Raw genomic sequence first — 27,818 nt, forward strand, 5'->3', positions numbered from 1 at the left:
AGATCCAAAAATACTTTTCATTTGGAGAAGATATCAGGCCATTTCGATGGCACTGATAGAGTCTCTGCTCTGTCTCCATTACCCACTGAAGGCAGCCGGAGTCAGGAGCTGACTACACTAGATTATATTCCCTATAAGATGGTCACCAATATATATATATGATCTTCAACCTCTATTGATTGACCAATTTCACAAGCAAAGACTGGTGAAATGAAGCTGAAATGAACATCATGCTTTAACTCATTGAACCCATCAGGCCTGAGTTAATCTCACTGCCCACTGTCTCTGATAGAATTCAATTGATCAATCATGTTTCGGTGATAGTACCATTTCAGTGGCTTATTGCTTCTTCATTTCAAGGCTTGACCTGTTAGATATACTTGGACCAGCTCTGCTCCTCCTGGAGACACAGAGACCTGCATCTGCTGACGGCAGCGCATTGTCCTCCCTCCGCCTCGGAAAAGCTCGGAGGTTTTTGATGAACACTCCCACCTCCACACTGTGTTTCTGCAGGTATTTCACTCATTTCAGAGGTGGGGTGGGTACGAGGACACAAGGAGCCTGAGTGGCCCGAGCCCCCTGCCCTCTGGTCAGTGACTGCCGCATCCCACCCTGCACCGTCCCCCCTTGGACAAGCAGCGAAAATACCCGTTTTGTGGCCCTGCAACCCTTGAGTACAGCACAAGCTGTAAACTGGCCTCGGTGCACATCATGGGCACGCGGTGACGTTGACCCAGGGAATGTCCCAGCTCGTGCGCAGACGCTGCAGCAGCGCGGCTGGCAGCAGTCGGCACTGGACGCTGGGCACTGTGTAGTGGTTTCCCACGGGCTGTGCGAACGCAGAGCCAGCCCGGGGACTCCCCAATGCCTCCAGCCTCCCGCTGTGCTGCTCTGTGCACCCGCACACCCAGCACTGCTGCAGCCAAGGGACATTCGGACTCTGCTGCCCCTTGGTCCGGCTCCCTCACCCCAGCCAGAGCCTGGGACCCCTCACCCCATGCATGGTTTTGCAAGCAGGTGGCAACTCCCTGTCTCCCAACAACAAACGCCCACCGTGCCACTCCTGGCAGCGCCGTCAGCTGTGCAGGGCACGTGTGGCCAGTGGCTTCCCCGACACCCAGCGCTGCATCTGCACCAGCTCCAGGAAGTGGAAGAAGCAGGATGGAAGTAGTGGAGCTGCATCATTGTCTTCCTAAAATGCTCAGCAGCAGAGCAATTAGCACTTCAACCAGCAACCTCTGGTCTAGCGCTGAGAAGAGACAGAGCTCATCTCCACTGTAGGAGTGTTTGTCCCTGCTCTCTAGGGCAGCTGGTGGTGCTCCCTGACGTACCAGCTGGAGCCAGGCTGCACACCCACATGACGTATGAGCTGGAGCCACAGGATGGCACCCAGGGTGCAACTCCATAGCTGCAAAGCAGGTTAGAGCCATCGCCAAAAAGGGGAGGTTATTTAACAGAACAGATTTCCCATGAGATTACAGCTCATCTCCTCCTACGGTGATTTAAATCCTGCAGTAGCCACACAGAAATTCTATTATATATCTCCTGATTTGTGCTAGGAAAGCCCTGCAGTCACCACCATCCCGCACTTCCCTCCAGAGTGGTCAGCAAAGGTGTGGTGGGACCTCGCACCTCAGCAGCCAGAACGCTGGTGAACCTGGCAGCCTGCACATCTGCGCAAACACTTGTGCAAATAGTGCCACTGAGTGGAGCTGGGTCGCTTGTGCACCCGCAAGGCCATCAGCAGGATGGGTTTGCTCACGCGTTGCACGCACAGGACGCGGCCCTGGTGGTGGGAGGTGGATGATGCCAGCGGCTGCGGGGCCTCGGGCTGGTCAGAGCACCGCGGGCAGCCCTGGCCATGCTCCGCGGCCCGGCGGCTGCCGCGAGCCCCGCGGGGGAGCCTGGTGCCCAGGGCTCTGGATCCTCCCTGCAACACTGGCCACACACATGTCCACCCCAGAGGGGTCTCAGCCCACAGGATGAGCAATCTGCTGAACGGCATGGGCCATCCTGCCCGTTTCAGACCTGCACGTGCCAGCCGCAGGCAGCACCCTCGGGCGGCCACCGGCTCTGACACCAGGCAGAGCTCGTCCAGAGAACAGCGGAATGTCCTGAGCTGGAACGGACCCACACGGGTCATCAAGTCCAGCTCCTGTGCCTGCACGGGACAACCCCACAGGTATGTCTGAGCACGTTGTCCAGTCTCTTTTCATAGATTCATAGAATGAGGACAGCAGCTCAAGGGACAGGTGGAGCTGCTCTGGGTTTTGTGATTGCTCTTATGTTGCAGTTTCATGTTTAAAAAGCAGTAACAATAATGTCAGCGATTATTCCTCACCTTGGTGGGGAATCCGGACACGTAGAGTTGGATGAGTAGGACGGAGCGGGGGCCCAAGCCCAGCTCACGCTCTGTGGGCCCGTCCGACCCCTGGGGCTGTGGACGCCTGGACGAGCCCTGGGGCAGCAGGACCCCATGTACAGATGCTGCACAACATGCCTATGGGCTGGTATTTCTATGGCTTCTGTAATATCAGGGGGAGATATAACAGCAGTAGCTACAGATATAAAAGAAGTCATTACAAGTTTATTAACAAATGATTTTGAGAAACTGATTCTTTCCCTAATCCGTTTTTGTAAGCTATGTTCAGCAGCAAGCTGTGGAGACCTGTACTTTATTTCATGTACCCCCAATTCATGTGTTTTTAAGTGGCTCTCAAAAGCTCATTATAGCTATTTTAACACAGTTTATACCTACTTCCATAACATTCCATAACACATCCTTTCATCATTTCTTTCAAAGAATCATTTCCAGGTATGCTTGGGCGACAGGAACAAAAGCAGGTTGATGATGGAATTGTGCCCTGTGTAGCTTTGGAAATACTAAACTGGCCTCTGGTTATGAGTGTCTGGGAGAGGATTTACAGTTCTGAAAAACACCAGGAGAACAAAATCTGACAGCCAGAGGAACAGCAGTGGTGGGACACGCAGATGCAGCCCAGCAGGGTCTGTGCGAAGAGGAGTGACCCCTCGGTACAACAGCCCTGGGCACCAGCGCAGAGAACACACCCACGGGAGCCAGCGAGAAGTTTGCACAGCACGAGCAGCTGCCATTGCACAACCTGCAACAGCATCAGCCTGCGTGACCCCAGCAGAGACAGACAAGCCCCTGCCCTTCCCAGGAACTGACAGCCAATGAGGAAAATACAGGCTACTCAGTTGCCAACAGCCAAAACTAGTCTTTCTATGCAAGCTTAAAACAGCACAGCAACATTTCCACCTAACAACCTGAATACTTCACAAAGCACTATCTGGGACACTCACCCGGAGAGGATGACAGCGGTGACGAGCTCATCCACATCCCACCCCGAAGCCCCAGTTCAGCAGCACCAGGAGCGCTGCGGTCTGGCCGGGTGGCCGCTGGCACACCGCGGTTCCACCGTGCTGCCAAACGCCGCGGCAGAGCTCCTCGGGCAGGCACTCCCGGCAGCGACGCTGCTTCTCCTGAACTGCGCCTTCCCAGCAGAACTTGCAAACGGGACCACCAGCCGGTGACGAGGCCGCGTTCGCCACACTCGACGGAGAGAGGGGGAAAGTCTGCGGAGGACGCAGCTCGCAGCACCAGCAGTACCCTGCAGCCTGCAGAGGGATGACACGCACCATCCAACAAGTGGGAGGTGTCAGTCCATGCTCTCCATCCAATTACCCACAAACAGCACTCACGGAAAACTGCTAATACCAACAGATTTTCTTGTGTGTAAATTAAATAAAGCCTCATTTTACAAACCCAAGATCTGTGGTCTCAAGCCTGCAAATGTGCATGCTTACAACAAAGCAAAGAAATATCTGGATTGCATTCAACAGAATGGCTTACACACCTAGTATAAACACCGCTATAAAATATGATATAACATGCATCTATAGATTTTTACAAGTCACAGGAAGTGCAAGTTACACAGTATTTTATATATTTATCCACATGGATTATTCAAGCAAAATTAGCTTTTAAAGATCCTCCACATCTGTGTAATGCAGATTTTTACACCTCAAAAATTTCCATTCGCTTCTGACATCCAAGAACTGCCTCTGCACACCAGCAGTCCATCAGCTGCACTCGCCATCTGCCTGAACGTCGGTGCGCTCTCCTGCACTGAACCCAAGTGTCCCCGGGCCTGCGTTCATCAGCGCATTTTGTACGTAAACATCCCCCGGCGCAGTGGCTGGGCCGCGGTGCTGCCGGACACGCTGCCATCGCTGCTGGCTGTGCTGCATCCACCAGTGGAGCAGTGTGTCCCCCTGCTCTGTTCTCCTTCCAGCGGACAGCTGGACGATGGAGAAGACCCATCACACCAGCTCCCAAAGCAGATACCGAGGTGGTTTCTGGATCCCATGGGAGGCAGCTGCTGCCATTAGCAGAGGCGGGACAGTGGTGAGGCAATGCCCAGTCTCGCCTGTGCAGGTTCCCCAGGTCCACCCCCGCCACAGCACTCGGGCTCTGGCAGCTGCTCCTACCGCTGCCTGGTGGAGCAGCACCAGTGGGGTCCTCCCGGCTGCCACCCGTCCTGTGTGGGGAATCCCCTGGTGTCCCCAGTCCCAGCATCCCCCCCAATCTGGGGGGACACAATGCTGCTACCACCACCCTGGCTCCCACAGCCGCCATTTGAGAGATGCTGTGCAGGAAAGGGGAACATGCAGCAAAACCCTGTGCACCAATGCTCCCGGCCTCAGCCCCTCTGAGCGCGTATATGGACGCAGTCACGTGCTCCATGGTGGGGACGGGTGGTGGCAGCAACCCACTGCCCCCAGCACCCTCCTCGCTGCTGCCGCTCTGTGCCCGTCACAGGGGAATTCCGCTGCCAGCATTTCTGACACCCACCTAGTTCCACACTGAGGAGGAGGAAGAAGGGAGGGCACATGGGGAGCAGCGTGCAGCCTTTGGCCGGTGGGGCGAGACCCGTTCACAGCAGCAACAGCGCCCAGCCCCAGCCGTCCTCTGCGGTGGCTGCAGCACCACCCCCTGGCAGTGCCCAGCAGACACAGGACCGTGCTCGCCGGGCCCGGCTCCGTCCCCAGCGCCCGTCCAGCCCAGCGTGGCTGCGAAGGGGCAGAGGTGCCCGCAGCACGCACGGGGACGTGGGCAGTGGTCGCACTGGCTGGCTTCACTGAAAAGGCGGTTAAACATGAGGTTTGTTTATATTATCACTATTTTAGCTTTCTAAGTGTATTCATGCTTCCACACTCTTGGTTTGTTTTTTTTTTACACAGCAGAACAGAAAAGAATAAAAAGTCAGTCAGTGGCCCAAAGAAAATTATATCTCCCTGTACATATTTGTAGCTTATGGTTCTGCTTTAAATGTTCTGATGCACTGGACACAGAACAAAATTAATCAGCCAAGATTTTACTTTTGAGGAAAAACAGTGTAGCTCTTTGCTAATTATCATAATTAATTAGTGTCATCTAAACATTAATTATTTATCCTGTAGTAAACTCAGCAATTTACAGTACAACTCCCTTGACACTGTGCTTATCACATGGATGCCCTTATTAAGCAAGTATGGGAGAATCTCACTGCATGAGCCTCTACTATTTCAAATCCTGCTTTCTTTCGGAGGGAGGCTGAGCGGGTTGCTTTTTGGGCTGCATCATGGGAATTCTGACAGTGGGTGGGTCTTTTCCTGCAGCCTCCCTTGGGACAAACACAAAGGGAACAGCTCCGTGGCACGGCTGAGGCTGCCCTCGTGTCTGCGCCAGTCTTCTAAACCCAGCTGTTCCCCTCCCATCTAACGCGATAACTCCTCCAGGAAAAAAAAATATAGACATAGAGATACAGAGATACAGAGGTATGGAGATACAGAGATACAGAGGTATGTGGCTAGAGCGTGGCAAATAATTCTTCAAGACTGCTGGATCTGAACGTTACCCCTCTCCTCCAACAGCCAGCGGCTGGCGAACCAGGCGTTTCTCTGAACCGGGGGTTCGAGCCGCGGCGCCGCAGGGCAGACACGGGCCTCGCCTCCCTGGTTTGCCCAGTCTGGTCAGCGGATGTGACTCTGACCACACAACGCACCTGCAGCAACCGGGAAATTTTTGAGGCTTTTTACTCTATAGGAAAAGACTGATTGACTGAAACTAATCTTGTTCCCAAGCGGGGATCATTTCTGAAGAACAGTGTGACACAAAGCCCGACTGGGGAAAATTCTGAATGTGTTGAGAGAACCCATCCTGAGACTTTGGAATGCAAGTTATTTTAGCTCTCCAGTTCAAAATCTTTGGTGTTTGAATATAAGGTAATCAAATTATGTAGAATCACAGAATCACAGCAGTTGGAAAAGACCCTTGAGATCAAGTCCAAACACAAACCCAGCACTGCCAACTCCACCTCCAAACCACAGCGCTAAGCACCACACCCACACATCTTTTAAATATCCTCAGTGGTGGTGACTCCCCCACTGCCCTGGGCAGCCTGTCCCAATGCCTGACAGCCCTTTCTGGGAAGAAACGTTTTCAAATATCCAATGTAAATGTCCTCTGGCACAACTTGAGGCCATTTCCTCTCGTCCTATCATCAATCTATATATCTATCTATCTATACACATGTACAAGTTTTAAACATAAATAAGCCTCCATTCCTCACACCTGACCAGGCCTGGGCATCAGCCCTCCTTGCCCCCCACGCTGCCCCATTTCGGAAGCACCCTTCGGCCCAGGGGGCCCCGCTGCGGTGTCCCGTGCTCGGCACTGCTGCCCGTGCTGGCGGCGTCACCGGAGCACCGGGTGCTGTCTGCGGGATCCCTGTCGTTGCTAGTGCTAATGCACGTAACCCACGAGACGGGATTGCCACCCTGCGTAGCCAGGGCAACAGAACACATGCTTTAAAAACAACAGTGTTTTAGGTGTAAACAAACTCTTCAAGTTTTTTTCTCTGACTTGTGCAAGGCATGATGATTCTTCATTGTAGCTTTTGTCTAAAATACTTTTCAAAACAAAAAAAAATAATTTGGGGGGTTAATTGGCAGGCTTTTTAAGTTAAATTTGTTTTGGTTAATCAGAAGTAGAAAATATATCTAACTTTGCACTTTGTGATGAACAGCAAATGGTTCAGTAAAAGACAAGCACTTTTTCTTTACAGAATCTCTAGGAGGGGTTCTTTATGATTTTTCATGGTTTTACTTCCCCAGCTCTCATCTTGACCATATTGCCTTTAGGAAGGAAGGACACACACTCAGGTTCCATGATGCCTAAGCCTTTTCTTCGTTACATATGTACACATACATATAGACATAAACACCTACACACAGCTACAGGTTCTTCACAAACCGTGCTCTGCAAAGCCGTGACCTTCCCACATCCCCGCCAAAGCTACAGCCAACAAGACTAAACCACACACAGTTCACAAAAATTACTGGTTTGCACCACTGCTGGGAGCTGAAATCTCTGAAAGAGACTTTTTTTTTTAGAAAAAGAAGAAAGAAAGCTCGTAATGTGCGAGGCTGACTCTGCTACGGCTGCAGGGCTGGCGCAGGGCAGCGCCGGGGCGGGTGAGACGCAGGGCTCGGGCAGCAGGGCCGCCACCCGCCCACGGGACACCCCAGTGCCGTCACCGAGTCCCTCTCCCCATCACGCCGTGGCAGCTCCGCCCGCAGCTGCAGAGGGACCGATGACCGGGGTCTGCTCCACCACCACTGCCGCAACGAGCAGGGATGACCCCGGCACCACGCTCAGCATCACCCGCTGCCCGCCACGCCGCCCCCAGCGCCCCGAGGCCGCCCGCAGCACCCACGGACCCCGCGCCACCGGGACACAGGCACCGGTCATTACCACAATGGTCTCAATTGTTCTCAGCGGTGCTCCAGCAAATAAAGCCATTAATTATTGTCTCTCCCCCGGCCGCCGTTGGCTGGAGCGGCAATCAATGCGCAACCCCTCATTGCCTGCTCTCGGGGAGCGGAGACAGATGCCATAAAAATGATGGGCAGCCCGCGCCGAGCCCGCCAGCGGTGGAGCAGCCGGTGCCCACCGGCAGCCACCACGCTGCTGCCACATGTGACGCCGTATTTATTTGGCCTGCTGCAGCCGTGGGGGAAGGCATCCCTTTAGGCGATTATTTTTATCTTATAACGTCAATTTACTTATACTGATTGGCTTCCTGGTGCCAGATATCAATTAAATTGCAAATGCCCGCTGAAGCTTATTTTCTGTTTCTTTCTCTCTCCCCCATCTCCCTTCCCTCTTTCTCTCTCCCCTTCTTTTTCTTAAAGAGAGAGAGAGAGAGAGAACCCTATGTTCGAACATAATTTAATTTATTTCTCTTTCCATATCTCAAAGGAAAATCTATATCTCCCCCTGGAAGGCCATTTGCCCTCTGTTATTGGGAGCTGAGGTATCACAGCACTGGGCAATTTGTTTCAACTGACTATCGGCCGCCCATCAGGACTCTTCCAGACCTCTGCCATCTCAGTGCAATTGTATCTGGTATTGCCATTTATGATTTGTTTTTAACAGCTGCCAGAACCCACCGGATGGCCGGGTTTTGGTGCCCACATGGCAGCCCGCCCCGCTCCCTGCCGCAGTGACCATGACGCTGCGCGGCCGCTGAAGGAGAAGTTCACTCAGCCCCGGCGGGACCCTCGTCAGCGCTGCCCCAAACAGCGGTGTCAGGAGCTGCAGGATCCTGGAGCTGCTGGAGGTGACACACAGCGCAGGACGGGCTGTGACACGTGGGGAGCAGGAGCCCGTGCGAGGCTGCGCTGGGCTGGCCCCCCTCGCAATGAGACAGGGCTGCATCTGTGCACGCCCACCGCCCCTTCCCACCATGGACACTGGGTCTCCTCCACCTGGGGAAAGGTCCAATCCAGACATGGCACCTGCTGGCTCTGGTGCACCAAAGCAATGGCTGAGACCTTTTCCGCACTGCTGTGACCTTCCAGAGCCAGTGATAACTGCCAGCACAAGATTCCAAAACATCCCACAAGAAAACTGTCACCCCATCTGACGCCCCCTCACAATGTGCCTCCACACCTCCACCTGTGCCTGGGTGAGAGGCACAGGGGATGGGACCGAGTCACACTGACAGGTCTGGAGGGTTGGAAGATGAGCATTGGTGGCAAAAACTAATGTCTCCAGCTACCAGAGGTCAACAGCAATGGTGGAATCTGGAGGGTGACCAGGGAGGCAAAGCAGAGCAGAAGTGCAGTCAGAACAAACAGGCAAACACTGATCAGTGATAAGAGATGAAGTCCCTCAGCTGCCAAGCACCCTTGGCCCACGGGCCGAACAGACCCCCCTGCTCTTCCTGGCCACCCCACCTTCCCACAGAGCATGTGGCACCACTCAGGGAAAAACAGGGGTCAGCAAAAGCCCATGGAAATGGCCCAAGAAATCAGTTACAACCTCTCTGGATGCAGAGGGAGCCCTTGCTGAGGCATTATCACTCTGTGTTGTGCACACACACCAGCTGGGGAGGACGGGGCAGACAGGTACACGTGAGAGCAAACGCATCCCCACGCACACGTTCCTCCAGCTGAGCATGGTGCCACCAAAAGAGAACAGATCCTACCAGACTGAAAACAGACACAGCTTTAGCTGTCAGGGTACCACTTCTCTTTTGTGCTCAGGGGTGTCACCGAGGACCTTGCTCCCACCAGCCAGCACAAGAGACGCCACCATGGCTGCCTCGGACGGCAGCTCCTCCGAGCGCAGGACAGGCTCCCTGGAACACTGCGGTGAGCCGGCACACTGCATGCTCATGAACGTGGCCCTGAACTGGGTATCCACAAACCTGACTGCAAGCCTTGGCTCTTCCACAGTGCCACTGGCAAGACTTGGCCAGCCCCTGCTGCCTCAGTTTCCCCACTGGTGAAGATGCTGTAAGTGAACATGTAACGTAGTAACGATCTTCTGTTTGCAAAGTCCTTCCCATTATAAACTGTCTGCAGTCCATTCAAAAATCATCTGGCACCTTAGGAAAAGGCAGATGTGTTCATTCTGGGCTGGCCAGCTATCAGGACAGCGTGTGCTGTCTCCATGATGAGGTTTCGGACAGAAGCTCTACAGGTTTAGCTAAGGCTGATTTAAAAACCTGGGCCCGTGTATTTGAGTGACGTATTTAGAAAGCAAAAGAGGGAGCTACGAGGAACGCACCAGTGTGCATATACATACCTAGAACTATCTATACACACATATAAACACTATATGTGTACACATACATAGTGGCCATCTACATTCCACCCGTCCATCCATATAGCTCTTCCCTATGTAGCGATACTCATAAAAAAATATCAAGGGTAATAGGAAAGACCTCTGTACCCTTTGCAATGGTGATTATTGACTGGTTCATTCAGTGCCTGATGGAGATAGCGTGATTGCCTGGGATGTACCTCGCAGGTTTCTAAACAGAAGGCTCCAGAATCAATTTTGTGGTAACTGGTTAGATGTGACCAGCTTACAAACTCAGCATGGGCATCAGGAAGCAAAATCAAGCAGCACCATTACTTTTTTTTAAATATCAGAGGTGAGGAAAGCTTCCCGGCTGGGAGAGCCACAGGACAGAACAGACACTAATGATTTTGGCTGTTTTTTGTCTCCAAGGTGACAAACGGGTGCACAGCAGCATGATGCCATGGCTGGTGGTGCAAGGTGATGCTGGAGCTCACAGCTTGCGCAGGAAGATTTGTGTCTCATCTGAGGCGAGGGCAGAGCTGGGAGCTTCAGCAGAGTGGGATGGGTTTGACCGGCAGTGCCGCTTCTGCCGGGTCCAAGGGACCGCTCTGCAGCGCAGTGACGTGCAGGGGCCGCTCCCCGGCTCCCCCAGCGCCCCTGCCCCCTGCTGCCTCCACACCAGCATCTCCGCAGCACCGCTGGGACACGCCATGCTGCTGGAGGGAGCCCGGGAGCAGTGACACGAGCGTCGACCAGGGGTCCTGCCCCAGCAGTGGCCAGGGAAAATACACACAGTACCCCACTGCCAAACAAGTGTCACACTCAGAGCAGTGGAGCGGCACTGCTTTCACATTGAGGAGCCAAGACACTGACTCAAAGGCTCCATTTTCATCCACAGCATCCTAGTGGGGAGCGTACTTGGGACCTTACGTTGGCTGTGAGGAGGCTCTGGAAGGGAAACCTTCCTGGCAAACAGGACAGGACCAAGGAGTCCCAGACATTCACACTGATTTCACACACCAAACACTAACTTCCCAGGGAACCACGAATAGATTTGTCAGTATCTCCGTGCTCTGAACTCCTTCTTTAAAGTAAACTGGCCCACTAAAGTGCTGTGGTGGTTAAACCATCAGGCATCACACACCTCTGCAACAAGGACCATGTGGGTGTAAGAGATGGAGAATGAGTAAAATGAAGAGTTACATAAATTCAAAACTCAAAATCGCACACCTGCACAGTTAAAAAAAATACTTTCCTTGGATTTGGGCATGTCTACAATTGTGTTCCTCCCACCCTGGACCACTTGCACCAAGCCTTGGCCACTCTCCTCATTGCCAGCCAAGGCCACATGGATGGGGACTATTCTTTGTCCCTGCAGCTGGGAATGGGCAGGAGAAGACAAAGTCTGTTGTACCGTGAAACCTCACTCGTTCAGAGACGCCACCTCCCGTGTCCTCCTGACGGGGAGAAACCTGGGCAAGGATGGGAAGGGAACAGCCAGGGGCCAGTTCTCAGGGAAGCAACTGGAAAACCAAGGAATCAGAGAAGGAAAAACCTACTACATGACTATTTCTTATTAGTCGACTTACAGAAAAAAAAAGTCAGGCACTGTCAAGCATGAAATCTTATTGGGACAATAGAGATGGAATTGCCACTTCTGACAGTAATGTTTACAAGGGCATCATGTGTCGATGCCACACAGCATGAAACCAGCAGCCTCGCCTAGCTCTGTGAATTGTAACAAGAGACAAAATGTCCCATTTGGGACAGGTAGGAATTGTACCACCAAAAATAACCGCTCAGGTGTAAAATCCATTACAGGCAGATGGGAGGAGAAGCAGAGGAGCCCTGTTGACACGGCAGGAGGCTCCCGAGCTCTCTCCAGCCTCAGGAACACGTTTTCTGAGTGGGGGAGACGAGTCGCTGGTCAGTCAGTGCTGCCCTTCGCCCCAGCCGAGGACAAGCCGAGCAGGGACAGAGCGCGCGTCCCCCACACGGCCGGGTCGGACCCCACGGCAGCGGGCGGCACCAGAGGGTTTCCAGTTAACACACAAGACGCTGCGCCTGCTGCCGGGATTCAGACACGCACTTTGAGACGTCACGTCAGGCTGCCGAGAAATCAGTACCACACCTGCAGGATCTGAATTTGTTACAAGCTCCACACCAAAAACTCTGTCTGACTCAGAGGAACTGTACTCAGGGCAGCCAGGAGGCTGAGCCCGCTGTGCCCCGTCACAACTGCTCATTACGAGACCTTCCAAATGAAGAAATCTGGCATGCAAACAGTCCAGAGACAGCAGCTACAGAAAATTATTTTCCAAGGAAAGTGAAAACAGAGGGAATACTTTGACCACAAAGTCCAAAAGTAATTGCTCAGAATTAAAAGGGGTTGGGGTTGAAGCATATTTAGTCGATATAGGATGTTCTGGTATCTCCAGCTGAAATGGTCAGCCACCACAAAGGCTTCGGTGCGCACACCTGTGCACCAAGCACAGCTCCTCCCTCGGGGCTGCACCTTCTCTCCCTTATGATGCAGCAAAACGGGCAAAGATGCATCCCGGCCATCAGAAGTGGTGGTGGAGGCAAAACCAGCTCGCACGGGCTCCCGCGGGGCAACACGACAGCCCACCAGGAAAACCCAGCACCCCACCAGTCACTGCTGCAACCAGGCCAGTCTAAGCTCTGCCATTTGAGATGGCCACCACTCAACCCTAACCATCCCTGGCATTCAGTCCGACAAGAGATATCTTTTCTCTGGCTCTGTGCCAGTTTGCAGGACATTGAAGTACCACAGTGACCAAGTTGCAGAAAGTTTCTGAACAAAGTGCTGGCAACAGCCACAGCTCCTTATCCGGCCTGCGACCAGAGAAGTCCAGCGTTCAGCTGATGTGGCCTCCAGCTGCATCACTGCTCGAGCACCCCGGTACGCGGCTGCGGGGAAGCTGTTTCATGCAGACGGAGCATCCGTGTGATGAGAAAGCCACCACGTCTCACTGGTGTCAGCACCTGACAGATTTCCGGTACCTCTGCGGTAGACATTCCTTTTGCCGTGCTACAAACCAGCCGATCTGCGCCCCGCTGAGAGGAGATTTTAACTGGATTGCCCTCCCACGCGGGGCCTGGGGAGTCACCTCAGCTAAACTTCCTTGGATTCTGACCTACACCTGTAACATGCAACTGCAGCAGCAAAGAAAAATCAGTCTCATGCTAGAGACATAACGTTGAAGTAATTACCCTAAGTAGGCCTTAACTACAACTCTCTCTTAGCAGATTCTCAGAGGAGGTAAAACGTGGGAAAATTGTACACTCATGTTCTCGAGGCATCTGCCAGAAGAAAAGGTGTTGGTTGCTTTCAGAACTCTTCCTGTCTCTGAATTCATGGGCATCACCACACGGATCATCTCGGTGCCAGAACTGAGAACACACAAAAACAAGGAAGCGGCCGTGCAGGAGCCCCCGTGTAACACCAGTCCCCACAGCTGAGGCTCATGGAGGGAACAGAGCAAGCAAAGGCTGTGGCTCTAAAACTGACTCCAAGGAAAAGCTCCTGCAAAGTCGCCGCACAGCTCCTGGCAGAGCGTGAGCTCGGCGCTGCGCCCGCGGCTGCCGGGCGCGGGAGCCGGAGGGCGGGGAAGCGAGGTGCAGCGCGCTCGGGCCGCTGCCCAGGGACAGGAAAACACCCTGCCTGGATATAGCACAGGGAAACAACCTGAACAATGTCTTGTGGAAGCTCAGTGAAACATCAGTGGAATAATTCATTTACCAGACATGGATGTGACATTGGGCCAGGTAGGGACACGCGTCTCTGGATTTTCCCAGTAAGGTCTTTTTCCATCTGCAAAGTCTGATCAAGCAAAAGAAAGAACAAAAATAGGGATCTGTCCCTCTGTGCAGCACATCTGGATGTCCTGCTCCCTGCTGCTGAGGGCTGACGGGTGTCCGGGAGCCCCGGGAGCAGCTACCGCGGTACAGGGCGCATTCAGACGAGCGCCGCTGGTGCCGGCATCAGCTCCCGCCCCACAGACCAGCCGCGCCGGAGCCACAGCACACGCTGCAGAATGCACCTGCCCCTATTTCCACCTGCAGCTCCACAGCAGAACAAGCCCCGCTCCAGGGTTTTCTGCTCCGGCACGGCACATGGCGAGTAAACGGCCGTCCTTATCAAGTGCTACAGCTCTCTCCAAGCTCTGCGGTGTCCTGGGCACCACGCCACGACAAATCTGTGAATGCGCTCTTCTTGGGCACATCCAGACAACACAGATGGCCTGCAGGTGTGAGTCCAAGACTCATGTGCAAACTCAGTATGACCAGCAATTAGCTAAAAAACACCTGAAGTACAAAGTGCAATTACCAAGTCTGGTGCAAATAATTCCACAGCCTGTGTTGCATTGCCTTCCAGGATTTGTTGAATAGTGGGATAGATTCATAAACAATAGGACTGTTATGCAAATGCTAGGAGAGACCAAAATGGGCAGGACTCAGCCAATACTGTGGAACTGCCTCTAGCAATAAATAAGCCTCGGCACAAAGGCTATGGCAGACAAAACAGAACTGGAGAAAACACCAGTCTCAGGACACCCACACTTTCTGCATCTCACCAGTTTTGTGCTGTCTGCTTACTGAGAACTTCCCAACTGGCAACAATAGCAATTACAGCTTAAAATATTAACTCTGGCTTCCCAAAGCACCAAATGAAAAAGTAGCTTTCCACTATCTTTCAGAATTTCAGGAGTTTGTCGTTTCAGCCAAGAAAATAATTCTGACTTTAAAATCCCAGTAAGATCAAATCAAATACAGCACTAACTGCAACAGCAGCAGATTTCAGTCCTACGTGATAATTCTGGTACTAGCACTGCATTGTGTGCTGCCTGCCACCACCCACAGGAGAGCCCAGTTTGTTGTTCCCCAGGAAGAAGAGCAGACTCGAGAGGTGGGGTGGAGACCCTGGCTAACCCATCTGACACAGAAATACGTGACACTCGGAGGATTCCTGCTACCACGGAGGTGACAAACCCTTTATTTAATGTCGTGGCGTCAGACATTCCACGTGGGAGCATCCCCTGTATCTCTCCAAATGCCACCTGCAAGTGGCCAAATCTCCCTCCAGCAGGGCAAACGCGCTGCGCTGAGTGCAGCCCCCAGAGCTCCCTACACCCTGGAAAATGTAACGTTCATTTTAACGGTGCAGACACATTCTGACACTACTGAGCAAGGCAGATCTGCACCGGGGAAAAAAGGGGAAAACCCAGCATAATGCACCACAACCCCTCTCACAGAAACACCTCTCAAGCACATCATTTGAACAGAAAATCACAAAAATAACTGGTACACCAATGAAAACCCAAACAACAACCCTTTCTCTTGGATTTTTTTTCTTCAGCCGTCTGAGAGATCACTATCATCACTTACAACATGGAAAGATAATGAGAAAGTCTGTGAATAATATAATACATTTATCCTAAGGCAAAACTTTTATCACCTCTATCTGTATATATATGTAGCTGATGGAGACATTAGAGGTATGTACTTACATGGTGTATATAGATACATACGTACAAATGCACATTGTAACCGCAGCTCAGTATTTTATCCTCTCTGGATGCCACCAATTTCTTGATAAAATCAAAAGGATTAATCTTGCTCATCACCTTTCTGTTTTATTTTGTATTAGCATTTATAAAAAACATTCATCAACATTGACAAGTCCTATTTTTCCACAAAACGGCTTTTTCTTTGGAAAATATATTCCCACAAAAGAATCTTGGCCAGCCTCAGTACCGGCACCAACAGAATAATTTGACAAGACATCTACCCATAAACTGGATTTTAGCTAAACCTATATGAAGAGGTTATTCCTTGAAAAGCATCTAGCACTCGACAGCTCCTGATGAGAACAGCTGGAGCTACAGCAGGGCTGCGAGGAGCTGCGGAAGCCTGTGCTTTTCATTAGCACGGCTCGAGGAGCAGCCCCGCGCTGCGCTGCCGGCACCGGTGGGAGCCCGCGGGGTTTCACCCCGCAGCGGGAGGAGAGCGCTCTGGAAAGCAGGGGCCTCGGGGACCGCGTTAGGGGAGAAGTGACAACACGCTTGACGCGCGCACCAGACAGCCGGTCACCACTGGCTCGGAAAGGGCAGCTGCGCCGGCGGGGCGTTTCCTGCATGGAGCTGTGAACACGTGAAACCACCCACAGGCAAGCGATGCCAGCGCCGGGGCAGAGCCAGCCCCTCCGCACCCGCTGACAGGGCGCGGGGACGTGCAGCCGCTGCCGCTGCCCGGTCATGCCCCGTGGCACAGGCACCCCAGAGGGCTCGTCCACCGGCAGCGGCACCAGCAGCACCAGGGTGCTGGCAGCCCCAAGGGCAGCACGCCACAGCCCGGGGTGTCGCGGGGATGCTGGGGAGCGCACGGAGACTGCAGGGGTGAGCAGTGCTCCTGCTGGCACACACGGCTGAAGGGAGTTCTCCCAGATGCAGAACCCAGCCCAAAAATCCACCACCCGGTTGGGCAGTGGTTGGTCCTTCTCAGAAACATAGTCCATCCTCGGCCATGCTCATAGGAACACACCACCGGCACGTGTCAGAACAGCATGGTCTGGCTGCTCAAATGCCTTTTGGTTTCATTTTCATGAGTTCAGATGTGCAGAGCTTTCTCTGAAGCCCAGAGCAACCCTACCCCATTTTAGCGCTGCCACAGCTGAGAGCTGAACTGACCGACATTTGCTATGTTTTCCCTTGAATTTCATGAGGACTGTTCTCAAAGAGAAACCCTGTTCCAGCTGAGCTCCCCTTGTTAACATCCAGGATGACCAGCTCAGCACCAATAACCCCACAGAAGGAGGAACCCCCGAGGGTTTTAATCAGACCCCATGGAGGAGTCAAACTCCTCCAGACACCCACCACCATCCATAGGTGACACCATCACTGCTGGTGTCAAAACACCAACATCCACTGCTGACAATGTCATTGCTCATGTCAAACCAGGACCATCCATGGATGACACTCTCACTGATGGTGTCAAACTTCCAGCATGGCCAGAGCTGCTGCCACTTCAGCACATTCACAGTTCCCTGTGTCAGGTTCACAAAAGGTAAAGGCTAAGAGTGAAACAAAACAATATCCCTGGTGCTGTGCAAAATAATATCCAAGGACTCAGAAAAAAAAAAAAAGCTTTCAAGTAAATAAAATTTAAAAAAAAAATAAAATAAAAGCCCCACCAAGCCATAGATTGCACAGACGAAGCCATAACTGCAACATAACTACCAAAGTCTGGCTCAAACTCTATGTAAAAGGATGATTTAAGTGTCTGTGTGCTGAGGGAAAACCTTCTCTTTGGAGGAGCTGACGACCCGCTGGGACGAGCAGCTCTCCCCACTCCACAATGCCAGGCAAGGATCCCCGGATGCAGAGGACAACCTGTATCAGCAGGAGAAATTCAAATCGGCAGTTGCTGACCCTGCAAACCCTCATTTCCTTCAAAGGTTTCATCTCATTACAGTCACTGGAGTTATCCCCAGGAGTAAAGACAACTCCAGTGAGTAAGCACTGCTGAGGGGCCTAGAAATTATCAAACTCCAGCACCTCCCGGGGGATTTCTTTCTCTTTATCCTCTGCAGCTCCCCTGCTCCCTCTTGCCGCTTGCACTGTGGAGGGTCTGGTTTCTGACTTTTTACGCATTTTGGCACCACCTTTGTGGCTGTCGCTGACCCGGCAGCGGGTTCTGCACCCGCACACGCCGGCTTGGGCACGTCGCGGTGCTGCTGGAGCACGGCCAGTCCCCTCCAGCACCCAGACTTACACTGCGGCACTTCGGCATCACAAAGTACAAGTTTCTATCACCAAGTGATTTTTTTTTCCTCCCCATAACCTGCTGCTTTTTTCCCGTCACAGTCTGGTTGTGACTGTTTCCCTCACAGTTCAGATCCCCAAAGGCTTGAGTCCTTCGCACATCACTTGCATGGTGCAGAAGACCCCAAGGAATTGCTGAAGAGGACAATATTGATCTCCACCACATGCTGTCAGGCTGAGGTCCTTATCTGAGGAGTTGTGGGGACTTCTGTCAACACAGGACCTTGATGGAGGTTAATTTCTGCACACAAATCTATACCGCTGGCTGCAAAGTCTGTTTTACTGTTGCAAATGCCCTGGAGCATGGACCAACAACATAAACATGTCTGGGGGCTCCTTGAGCTCCTGCACTCCCACACCAGCAACTGTTCAAAGCTCCATGGTCCCCATCGGCACTGTGACCCCTCATTAGCGAGCCTTCTCGCAGAGGGATGCTCATACCCCCACAGGCCAGAACTGCCTAAAGCCATTCGGGAATCCAAGGGGTAAATCTAGACTGGGAGGACATCCCAACCGCAAGAGAGCAAAGGGCTCTTACACTCGAGCAGTGTTTCACCAGAGGTGTCCTGCATGAGTGGGACCCAGAGAGCAGGTTCTGGCTGCCAGCAAGAGGGTCCCATGGGTGACCAGAGGAGTCCCTCATTCCAGCCCTCCAAGATAGAATAATAAAGAACCTCGCAGCCAGGGAAGATACCATGAGATCTACTTTGCGTTTGTGAAGGCTTGAAAAGCCACGGCCATGCCTGTGACACAGTTGCTCAGCGACAGGGCGGGAGCTGCCTGCTGGCAGGACAGATGGAGGGCACGAGCAGGACAGTGGGACCGAGGGCAGGACGGGCAGATGTTTGTCTCAGCCAGGAGAAGACAGAGCAGGGGATGCCCCTGGACTTGACTCGTGCCACTTGAATACACCGCGGGTGACAGGCAGAGCTCAGATGGGGACAGAGCTGTGGACATCACACTGACCACTCTCAGTGCAGCCGGGTACCAGCTGTGGCTGCGGTGCTCAACATTCAAAGAAGTGGAGTTAAATCAAAGGGGAAAAACACTTCACAAGCTTTCCCAGCAATCTCTTCGAGTAGATGCCCTGGAAGACACCTTGTCCTTCAGCCACAAGAGGTGACCAGAGGCCCTGGCAGCACCCTTGTGCTGAGCTCCCTCCCGAGGCTGCCGACCATCCGCTGTGCAGCCTCCAGGCACCGGTGCCCACAGCCCCGCGAGTGTGTGCCTGGCTGTGAGTGCGTCTCTTGTTTCTGCCCACTAGGAAAACACAGATCACAGGCCTGGTATGGAGAAAAGACATAAAATGCAGAAATATTGTGTGTATTCTTAGTCCTCACTCATGTTTAGTGATGCTTGCTTTGCTTTTCCTGGTCTCTCCTGTTAGACGCGTCACTGACTCAGTGAGCCCATGCCCACACCTGTCAGTGAAAGACCCTTTTTGGCCGTTCTGCAGGGCAGGCGTCTCGCACAGCCCGGCGCCCTCGGAGCCGCGCCTGGCGCTGCAGCGCCTGCGTGCATCGGTGCTGCTTGGGTGCCCGGACGTGCCTGACCGGGGGCATCCCTGCGTGAAAAACCGGTGATTGCAACATCAGAAGGCTTTATAGGCACTGGAATGCACCCACTCCCAGATTATTTTCATTCCCATTAGCGTCTCTGCCCCTCTTGGAGGCTTATCCTCCCAGACAGAAGGCTGTGACCCAAATGCCTTTAAATGTACCAAGTCTAGGTTTAAAGGAAAGGCCTTTTTCCGAGAGTTCAGTTGAGAAAACAAAAACCACAAGCACCTACATGATCACACCAGATGCTGGCAGCAACATAGGGTTATATTTGGTGAGAATGGAAAGAAAACAACTGGTACGAGTGAAGGTCTCCTGTCATGATGGTTTCAATTCCCCAAATGCTTCCACTGCTGAGAAGACTCTATACCAGTGAATTTGAAATACGGTTTGTGCAGCTGTTCAGTGCAGGTATTTAAATCTGTCAAACCCCTTCTGCAGAGACTCGCACGCGCCTGGTGCTGCGCTGTGTCCTGCTCAGTGCTGCTGCTGCGGCGCTGACGGTGTTTCCTGGCTGGGGCCAGAGCTGAGCCGGCGGTTTGCAATGAGGCCCTCGCTGCTGCACGTAGCCTTTTGCTCTGACCAGATGCATCTACTTGAGGGAAGAAAACAGCCCAAGTGGCCTAGCACAGCCCGTGTCCCCGCCAGGAAACACCCCTATCATCGGTGCCATCGCAGTTGCACCAGAGCTGAGCAGCGTGATGATGTCCCCCCATGCCATCCCCCACGCCAGCAGACACTGGTTGAGAGAACACCCCCTTGCACACACCAAAATCACACTGGGGCTGACCATACCAGAATGGCCCAGCCAATGTTCATGCCTGTGCACCAACAGTCTCTAGTTCAGCAACACAGATGTAGCGTTAGTGACACAACAGGCACCCTGGACTTACGGAGCATCTACTGTATGCAAACAGATTTCAGCCTAGCTTGGCTGCTGCTCGCATTTGCAAACTGCCCCTATTACCTGTCAATATCAGAGATTTCTGAGTGTTCCAGTCAGAAGTGAGGGCATGAGAATATTTCTGCATCAGTTTCGGAGTGGGCTAAGCTGCTAAAAGCATATGAGTGTCTGCCGGTGCAGAATCAGGTGCAGTTCCCCATCAAAATATGCAGTATTTGCTCCAAAGGTCGCCATTCCCATGTAGGGAGATGGTTTTGCATAAAGCAAGGAAGAGGCAGGAGAATGGAGATTGAATAACTCCTCCAGCCCTGTTCACAAAGCCCCGGGAGCCAGTGACGCCGCTGTGCGGGTGTGGGACTGACCCGCTGTCCCGGGCCGGTCCTGCCAGCGGCTGCTGACGCGGCGCATGAGTGACCGCTGCACGTGTCCCAGCCCAAACTCACGGACAGACGGAACGTGCTCAGAATGAGCAGCTCGAGCCCTCCTCGGCTGGCAAATAGGCTCAGGACAAGGCATGTGGCTGCTCCTGCACCATCCCCACATGGTACCCTGCGCCGGAGAGGTGAATACGCTCAGACGGGGACAGTAGACACAGCCACCCCGTGCACAGCACAGGCCTCTCGTGGAAGGATTCCTGGGTTGTGCCTTTGACAGAGATGCTTCTCTCCTGCAGAGACAGCACCAGGAGATGAGAGCTACATCCGTGCCTCTGGCATGCGTGCCTGCTTTAGCATCCCTCTCAGCTGGGATGGCACAAATGTGCCAGGAGTGTCACTGTGCTGGGCTTAAGCTCTTCAGCTGCTCCCCCATGCCTGCAGAACTCTGCGGTGCAGGATGGAAACCAGGGCTAGGGGGAAGAGGAGTGAAAGGATAAGGAGGGGTGGGCTCTTGGCTGCTTGGCTGCTTTGGTTCTTCTTCTCTGTCCTTTCACAGGATCCTCAAATCCTCCTCCAGAGCACACACAGCCCAGTGACCTTCCACACCCCTAAAACGTGCCCTGCATGCTGTCTCTGGCCCAGGCTTCTCTGTGCCTGCCTGGGGACACAGCTCCCCTCCACCCTCCTCCACCAAGGACTACCAAATCACCCCTCAGAAAGCTTCGACTTGCAGACAGGGGATGCTCAGCACTTCCCAAAAGTGCACACTCTGTCAGATGAGCACTGCAGGACCATCACCAGCTACCCGACCAGCTGCAAGCAGAGTGAAGACACCAGCCCTGCGCTGGCGGCGGCTGCACGCGGGGCAGAGCTCTGCCCACTCACGCTCAGGGTCTGCTGTCCACGCTCCGCTCCCCTGAAGCACCGTGTTCAATAGAAGGCGGCTCAGCAGGATCATTCTGCACATCCCTGACACCCACCTGCTCCTCCGCAGATTGTTCGGAGCTGCAGGGCCAGGCGAATGTGCAGCCACGGAACTCAGAGGAGACAGTCTGCAGGCAAAGCAGTGAGACTGCTGCCCAGCAGCTCTGCTGCTGCGGCGACCAGCTGTATCTATCTTGTCACAGAGCAGCCTGCTTCTCATGTCAGCCTCCAGTAGCATGTCCTTTAACCACAAGCGAAAGCAACCGATCCCCCACCAAGGTACATCTGCTCAAAGAATGACACCTTCAGCTATATAAACCAATAAAGACTCTCTGATTTGGTTTGCTCCTATTGCTACCCAGCAAGCTCCTCACTGGGTTAAAGACTGGTGACATCTGCTAAAAAAATGTCAAGAGTGAGGAGAACAAAACCGGGTAATGAGTCACACCGAGCGCTCGATGCGGCTGAAAGCCAGAGGGACGAGTCCACCTCGATTTGCTCCCCAGCCAAGGGCACCTGGACCACCGACGGGCACCAGAGAGCCTGTGGCTCCAGGAGACACACGCGGGCAGGTACAGCGAGGGCACAGCCCTCCACACGCGGGCAGGTACAGCGAGGGCACAGCCCTCCACACGTGGGCAGGTACAGCGAGGGCACAGCCCTCCACACGCGGGCAGGTACAGCGAGGGCACAGCCCTCCACACGCGGGCAGGTACAGCGAGGGCACAGCCCTCCACACACGGGCAGGTACAGCGAGGGCACAGCCCTCCACACACGGGCAGGTACGGTGAGGGCACAGCCCTCCCGCAGCCGCTGAGGAAAGGACGCGAAGAGAGCGGCTCGCTGAGGGAGGTTCTCTGGCTCTCCAAAGTCAGGAAATGGTAAAGTTAACTCTGCCCCCTTGTGCATCTGCATCATGATACAGGCCGTAATTAGACGACATGCTTCTCTTCTGCACATTAGTGGCTTCGCATCATGATCCACCTCCTCATCACCTGCAGCGTGGAGCCTCGGACGCCTCCGCGAGTGCCTCGTGCCCAGCCCTGCAGAGGGACCTCGTGCTGCACAGCACAGGGAGCGGTTATCGATGCTCTGGGCATCCCTCAAACACACAGAGATGTTGAAATATCTTTTTATGTCTCTCCAAATCTGCAGCTCTGAGCCTATTATAAAAGCAGTTTAAATGGTCTGCTGAGGACAGCATTACTGTCCAGCTTATGAGCTTGAAAAACATGACTCATCCTGCCAAAATGATGGGGGTTGTTTTAGAAATCATGTGCTGTCTTCTCAATGTGAACTGGCAAAAGCTGGGGAATTTCTCACCTCTGCTCCTGATCTTCCCAAGGAAATATATAATTCTTTTCTCTACAATTAGACCAGAGTCTTCAGTAATCACAGGCACCCGATAACCAGCGCCTCACAATGGGGCTGTGACAGAGCCGCGTGGTTTCAACCACTACGGCCTCCGCCTGGCATGGCTGACAAAATACAAAGTTTCTACCCTACCTCCTTTAATACATACATCTAGCTATGCAGCTGTGGCCTTGATTTGGAAAAAAGAAATCAGATGTACAATTGGAGAGTTAACTAACAACAGCATATACAGCGGGTACCTGAACACAGAGTTTCGAACCCGCACCATCGGACCAGTCCCCACATGGCTGAAACTGACCTGATAAACCTCTTGCAGTTTTTCCCGTCTGGTAAAACCGCACCCCACTCTGCAAGCTGACCAGCCACTTCACCAGCACCGCCGCAGGCGCTGGAGCCTGTGTGTGCGGCTCAGGCCCCGCTCTGCAAGCTGACCAGCCACTTCACCAGCACCGCCGCAGGCGCTGGAGCCTGTGTGTGCGGCTCAGGCCCCGCTCTGCAAGCTGACCAGCCACTTCACCAGCATCACCACAGGCGCTGGAGCCTGTTTGTGCGGCTCAGGTAACAGGCTTGAGGTCTTGGCCTCAACTCTTCTCTGTAAACCATTAGTAAATGAAAGGGATGCTCTAGATTAAAGGCACTTTTGTACGACACCAATGCAGAATTTCTCCTTTTCCCCTGTGCTCTACCCCAAACATCCTTCTCTCCAAAGCAGTGTGTTCTTTGGGAAAGAGCCCAGGACACAGAATGAAACAGGATCATAATCCTTGCAGCAGACCTGAGGAGCCCTGGCAATGTCCAACCCAAACCAAGCTGTGCTTGTTTCCACACCCTGGGCCAACAAAAGCCCCCAGAACTGGGGGGACATGCAGAGATGCAGCATTGCAGACAGCTCTGCTGTTAATTTTCTGTCTCTTTGTGGCTGGGGACACCTCTCTGACATTTCATATTTCATGTGGCCACACTCAACATGATGACTCTTCCCCTTTTCACTGATGGGAGGAAAATGTCCCCCAAGCCATAGGAGGGTCTGGTTAAAAAACTGTGACACACCCCCAGTGCTTTCTGAGACACCAGGCAAGCCCCTGCTCCTTGAAGAGGTCCTGTCTGTGGCCACCACGTCACACTGATGGTCCCCAGGTAGGCTGTGACCTTGGCAAGGCCTGCCGAATTGGGACCAAACCCCACCGTAGCTGACGGCCACGGAGGGTACCTGCAGCTCCATCACACCACAGGTACGAGCATCCCCCCAACCTCATCCCACCCTGGCTGCGTGCTGGCACACCATCCCCACAAAAGCAGCCCCCGGTACCTTCATCCCTCTTGCGCTTGTTGCTCTCGGTGCCAGGGGAGGCGATTCCCAGGATCCCACTGATGGAGTAGGACGAGCCGGCGGAGTCAGTGCTGACAGAGGACACCTGGGTCACGGAGCCCGTGGAGGCTGCAAGGCAAGGCCGAGCAGTCAGCGGGCAGGACAGGGCGAAGGACAGCCAGCACAACAGCCACCGGCCCCACGGTGTGGCCGCAGCACGGGGGCTCTGCTGCCCCACAGCCCCTTGGCCCCATCCAGCCCAGCCACAGCAGCCAGGCCACGGTCATCCCTTGGCTCCATCTCAAGGGGCCGGGGCGAGCACTGTGGGATGGTGATGCTCTGCATTTAGTGGTCGGTCACCTGTCCTGATTGAGGTGTGGTGGGAAGCCACGTTGCTCAGGATGGCAGACCCACCAGGGGACACAGCAGCCCCTGTCACCAGCAGGGGGGTGGAGCTGGCCGGGGGCACAGGCTGGCAGCAAGGCCCCACAGCACAGGGACCATAGGACCAGAGCAGCACCCTCTTGCCAAGCTACCAGCCTCTAGCCCCTGGGACCAGGGGATGGCCAGCTGTGGGACACACGGCTGAAAGGCCCTGAGGCTCTCAAAAATAGTAATTAAATCCATTTTGCTTGGTCAGAGCCCTCAGGAATGCATGCTGGCTCTGCCCAGCCAAGGAGTCATTCACCACAACCAGCGCAGGCCTGGAGATGCAGCCGGGGCTGCAGACGTGGTGCCTGTGCAGTGCTGCAGGAGCTCAAGGCTGCGGCACAGCGGGCACGGAGGGAGCAGTGCTGTCACCTGCTCCAGCTGCAGGACACGGAGGGAGCAGCGCTGTCACCTGCTCCAGCTGCAGGACACGGAGGGAGTACTGCTGTCACCTGCTCCAGCTGCAGGACACGGAGGGAGCAGCGCTGTCACCTGCTCCAGCTGTAGGACACAGAGGGAGCACCGCTGTCACCTGCTCCAGCTGCAGGACACGGAGGGAGCAGCGCTGTCACCTGCAGCAGCTGCAGGGCAGGAAGGGAGCACCGCTGTCACCTGCAGCAGCTGCAGGGCAGTGGGCACGAAGGGAACACCGCTGTCAGCTGCACCAGCTCCCAGCTGTGCCTGTACTGGCACATCCCTGTGTCCTGGGAAGCATCGTGTAGCCCCTGGCACAGAGGGTTCTTCGGAACCTCATTGACCTCAGCCACAGCCCAGAGAGAGCAATCGGGCACCGGGAATCCCTGCTGCCTCCATCAGGCCCTGAGAAACAATATTCCCCTCCTCTGCTCCTGATAAGCCTGCAAAGTTAACACAGCTCAGCGCCCACGGTCTGTCCCAGGGTACCCACCCACCTTTGCCGGGGGGGTCACCAAGCATCTGCCCATTTCGCAGGTGACACATGTCACTTGTGAAGTGACAGAGAAGGACCAAGGCCCCCTTGCACCTTCCTTCTGCCTGTGGAGCAAGGGCTCACCCACACTCCGGCAGCTTCCACGCAGCAAGGACAACGAGCAGCCCCAGGCGAGCCCCTCTGTCCCCGCTGCAGCCCCCCGAGACCCCGCCCGCCTCGGGAAGGGCTGGGGCGGCCCCGCGGGGGGCGGCAGCCTTGCTCTGCACCTGAATTAAAGTTTGGGAAAGTTTCACTACCTCTTCACTCAAGACTGCAAGTGCACAAAGAATTATGGAAGGGATGGTTGATAGATGAAAAAAACACATTCAAAACTACTTACTGACTAATGATGCAGAAAATGTTATGAATAAGTATCCCTTTCTTGATTTATTACTTTAATTATCTGACATTCTATAGACCCCCATTAGTGGGGGTTTTTTGGTTTAGATTTCAATTTTCTGTCTCATGGTGAAAGCTATTTATCATAATAATCAGTAAAATTCAAAACCTTTTAGCAGTATTTATAAAATTCATTTGCTATGTTCAGCCCTTGGAGAATGACAAAGAAGGCACATTAGCACGTATGCTGAAGTGTTTTATGCAGAATTATCTGTCCATAAGGATGATTAAAGTTCTTTAGAATATTTGTAATCCATTATGCTATTTTTTAAATATATTTTTAAAAAACAAGTTTCCCTTACCTATGCTGTGACTGGAGGCTGGGACCTGCTGATTGGGTGGCTGCTGCACCTTCGTCCGTATGATCCTGTACGTAGTTGAAAAGAAATGACTACTTAGCATGAGGAATGCATTCACAGGGGGCACAACGCTATTTCTTCAGTGCAGGACACCTACACCAACACGAAAACGCTTTTCTGCACACTATCTCCTCGTCATCCACTGAAAGATGGAAGTTTGCGGGTGGATCCAGGACGACATTTTTGCCTCCAGCCCCTGCCATTAGGGACCCTCGGGCGACTGACTCCTACATCCTCCTCGGGAAACTGCGGAATCTCGTGCTTCGGTCCCTTCGAGGCTGCAGTCCTCACCACCCAGGAAAGAGACATCCATCGCTGTTTGGGCACCCACTGGGCCCAGCACCCCTCCTCAGGGCGCTGGACACGTCTGGGTCCAGACGTCCCAGCAGGCTGTGATCTGCACCCTCGGGTGCTGGGCACATCGACCAGGTTGTCCCTATCCTGCCTCCGGTACAGCACTCACACAGCTAAAGAACTTGGACACCTCGGAAAAGGACCTGCTTAGCCAAATCAGTATTAAATCAAAAATGTGTTGGGTTAAATGCTAAGCTTAAAGGCTGAATAACTACATTGTCATCACCAGGGACATCGTCTGCTCTGTTTTGTAATGACGTGAATCAGGAAAAGTTCAGAGATGTGGGAAAACTAGAAGGCATGTGCTGCGCTGCAGGACAGAGGGCAGCTGCCAAGGAGAGCTGGAGTTGCTCTAACAGGTGCACTGTGAAAACAGAAAATATGGGGTCTGAAGTGTCTCCAGAGATAACACAGCCCTGCCACCGGCTGCAGCGGAACCGGAACGTGCTCGCAGGAGGCAGGCTGTTCCTCAGCACACCTCGCCCTGCCCGGTGCATTTCTGCCCAACTGTAGCGCTGCAGTGAGTGCAGCTGCTCTCCTTCCCAGAAAACTGCCCTGCCCTTTCTGGAGAAATGCCACAGATTTGGCATAGGGAAGAGGAGGGGACGCATGGGTTGGAGCTGGTGGATGCATTCATAGGAACAAATAGGAGTTGCTTGCTTGAAAGTCACCCCATGAACCGGCACAGGAATCACCTCCGGGGACACACGACCCCTCCCAAAACAGGACACACAGCCGTCCCCTGCGCTCCCGACCCTCTGCCGAGGAAGGAGTGAGGTCTGTTAGCAAACCAGCTTTTGGCTGCCGCTGGACACGGCCCGGCTGGTCCTCGGCGGCCGGCGCGCTGTGGCGGCAGAGGGGCCGGTGAGCAGCTCCAG

General features: G+C 53.7%; 1 protein-coding gene across 4 annotated transcripts in view; it reads right to left on the reverse strand.

The window, feature by feature from the left end:
* PAX5 (paired box 5) overlaps positions 1 to 27,818 on the reverse strand; it is a gene marked incomplete at both ends in the record, with an annotated part of 135,792 nt that overhangs the window by 93,242 nt on the left and 14,732 nt on the right. For all 4 annotated transcript variants that reach the window (XM_080362628.1, XM_080362627.1, XM_080362629.1 and 1 more), the window contains 2 exons: positions 24,451 to 24,579; positions 26,530 to 26,594. In XM_080362628.1, the coding sequence (XP_080218754.1) occupies positions 24,451 to 24,579; positions 26,530 to 26,594 (194 nt within the window). The remainder of the gene's footprint in view (positions 1 to 24,450; positions 24,580 to 26,529; positions 26,595 to 27,818) is intronic.

The sequence above is a fragment of the Nesoenas mayeri genome, assembly GCF_963082525.1.
Source record: "Nesoenas mayeri genome assembly, chromosome: Z".
Taxonomy (NCBI): Eukaryota; Metazoa; Chordata; class Aves; order Columbiformes; family Columbidae; genus Nesoenas; species Nesoenas mayeri.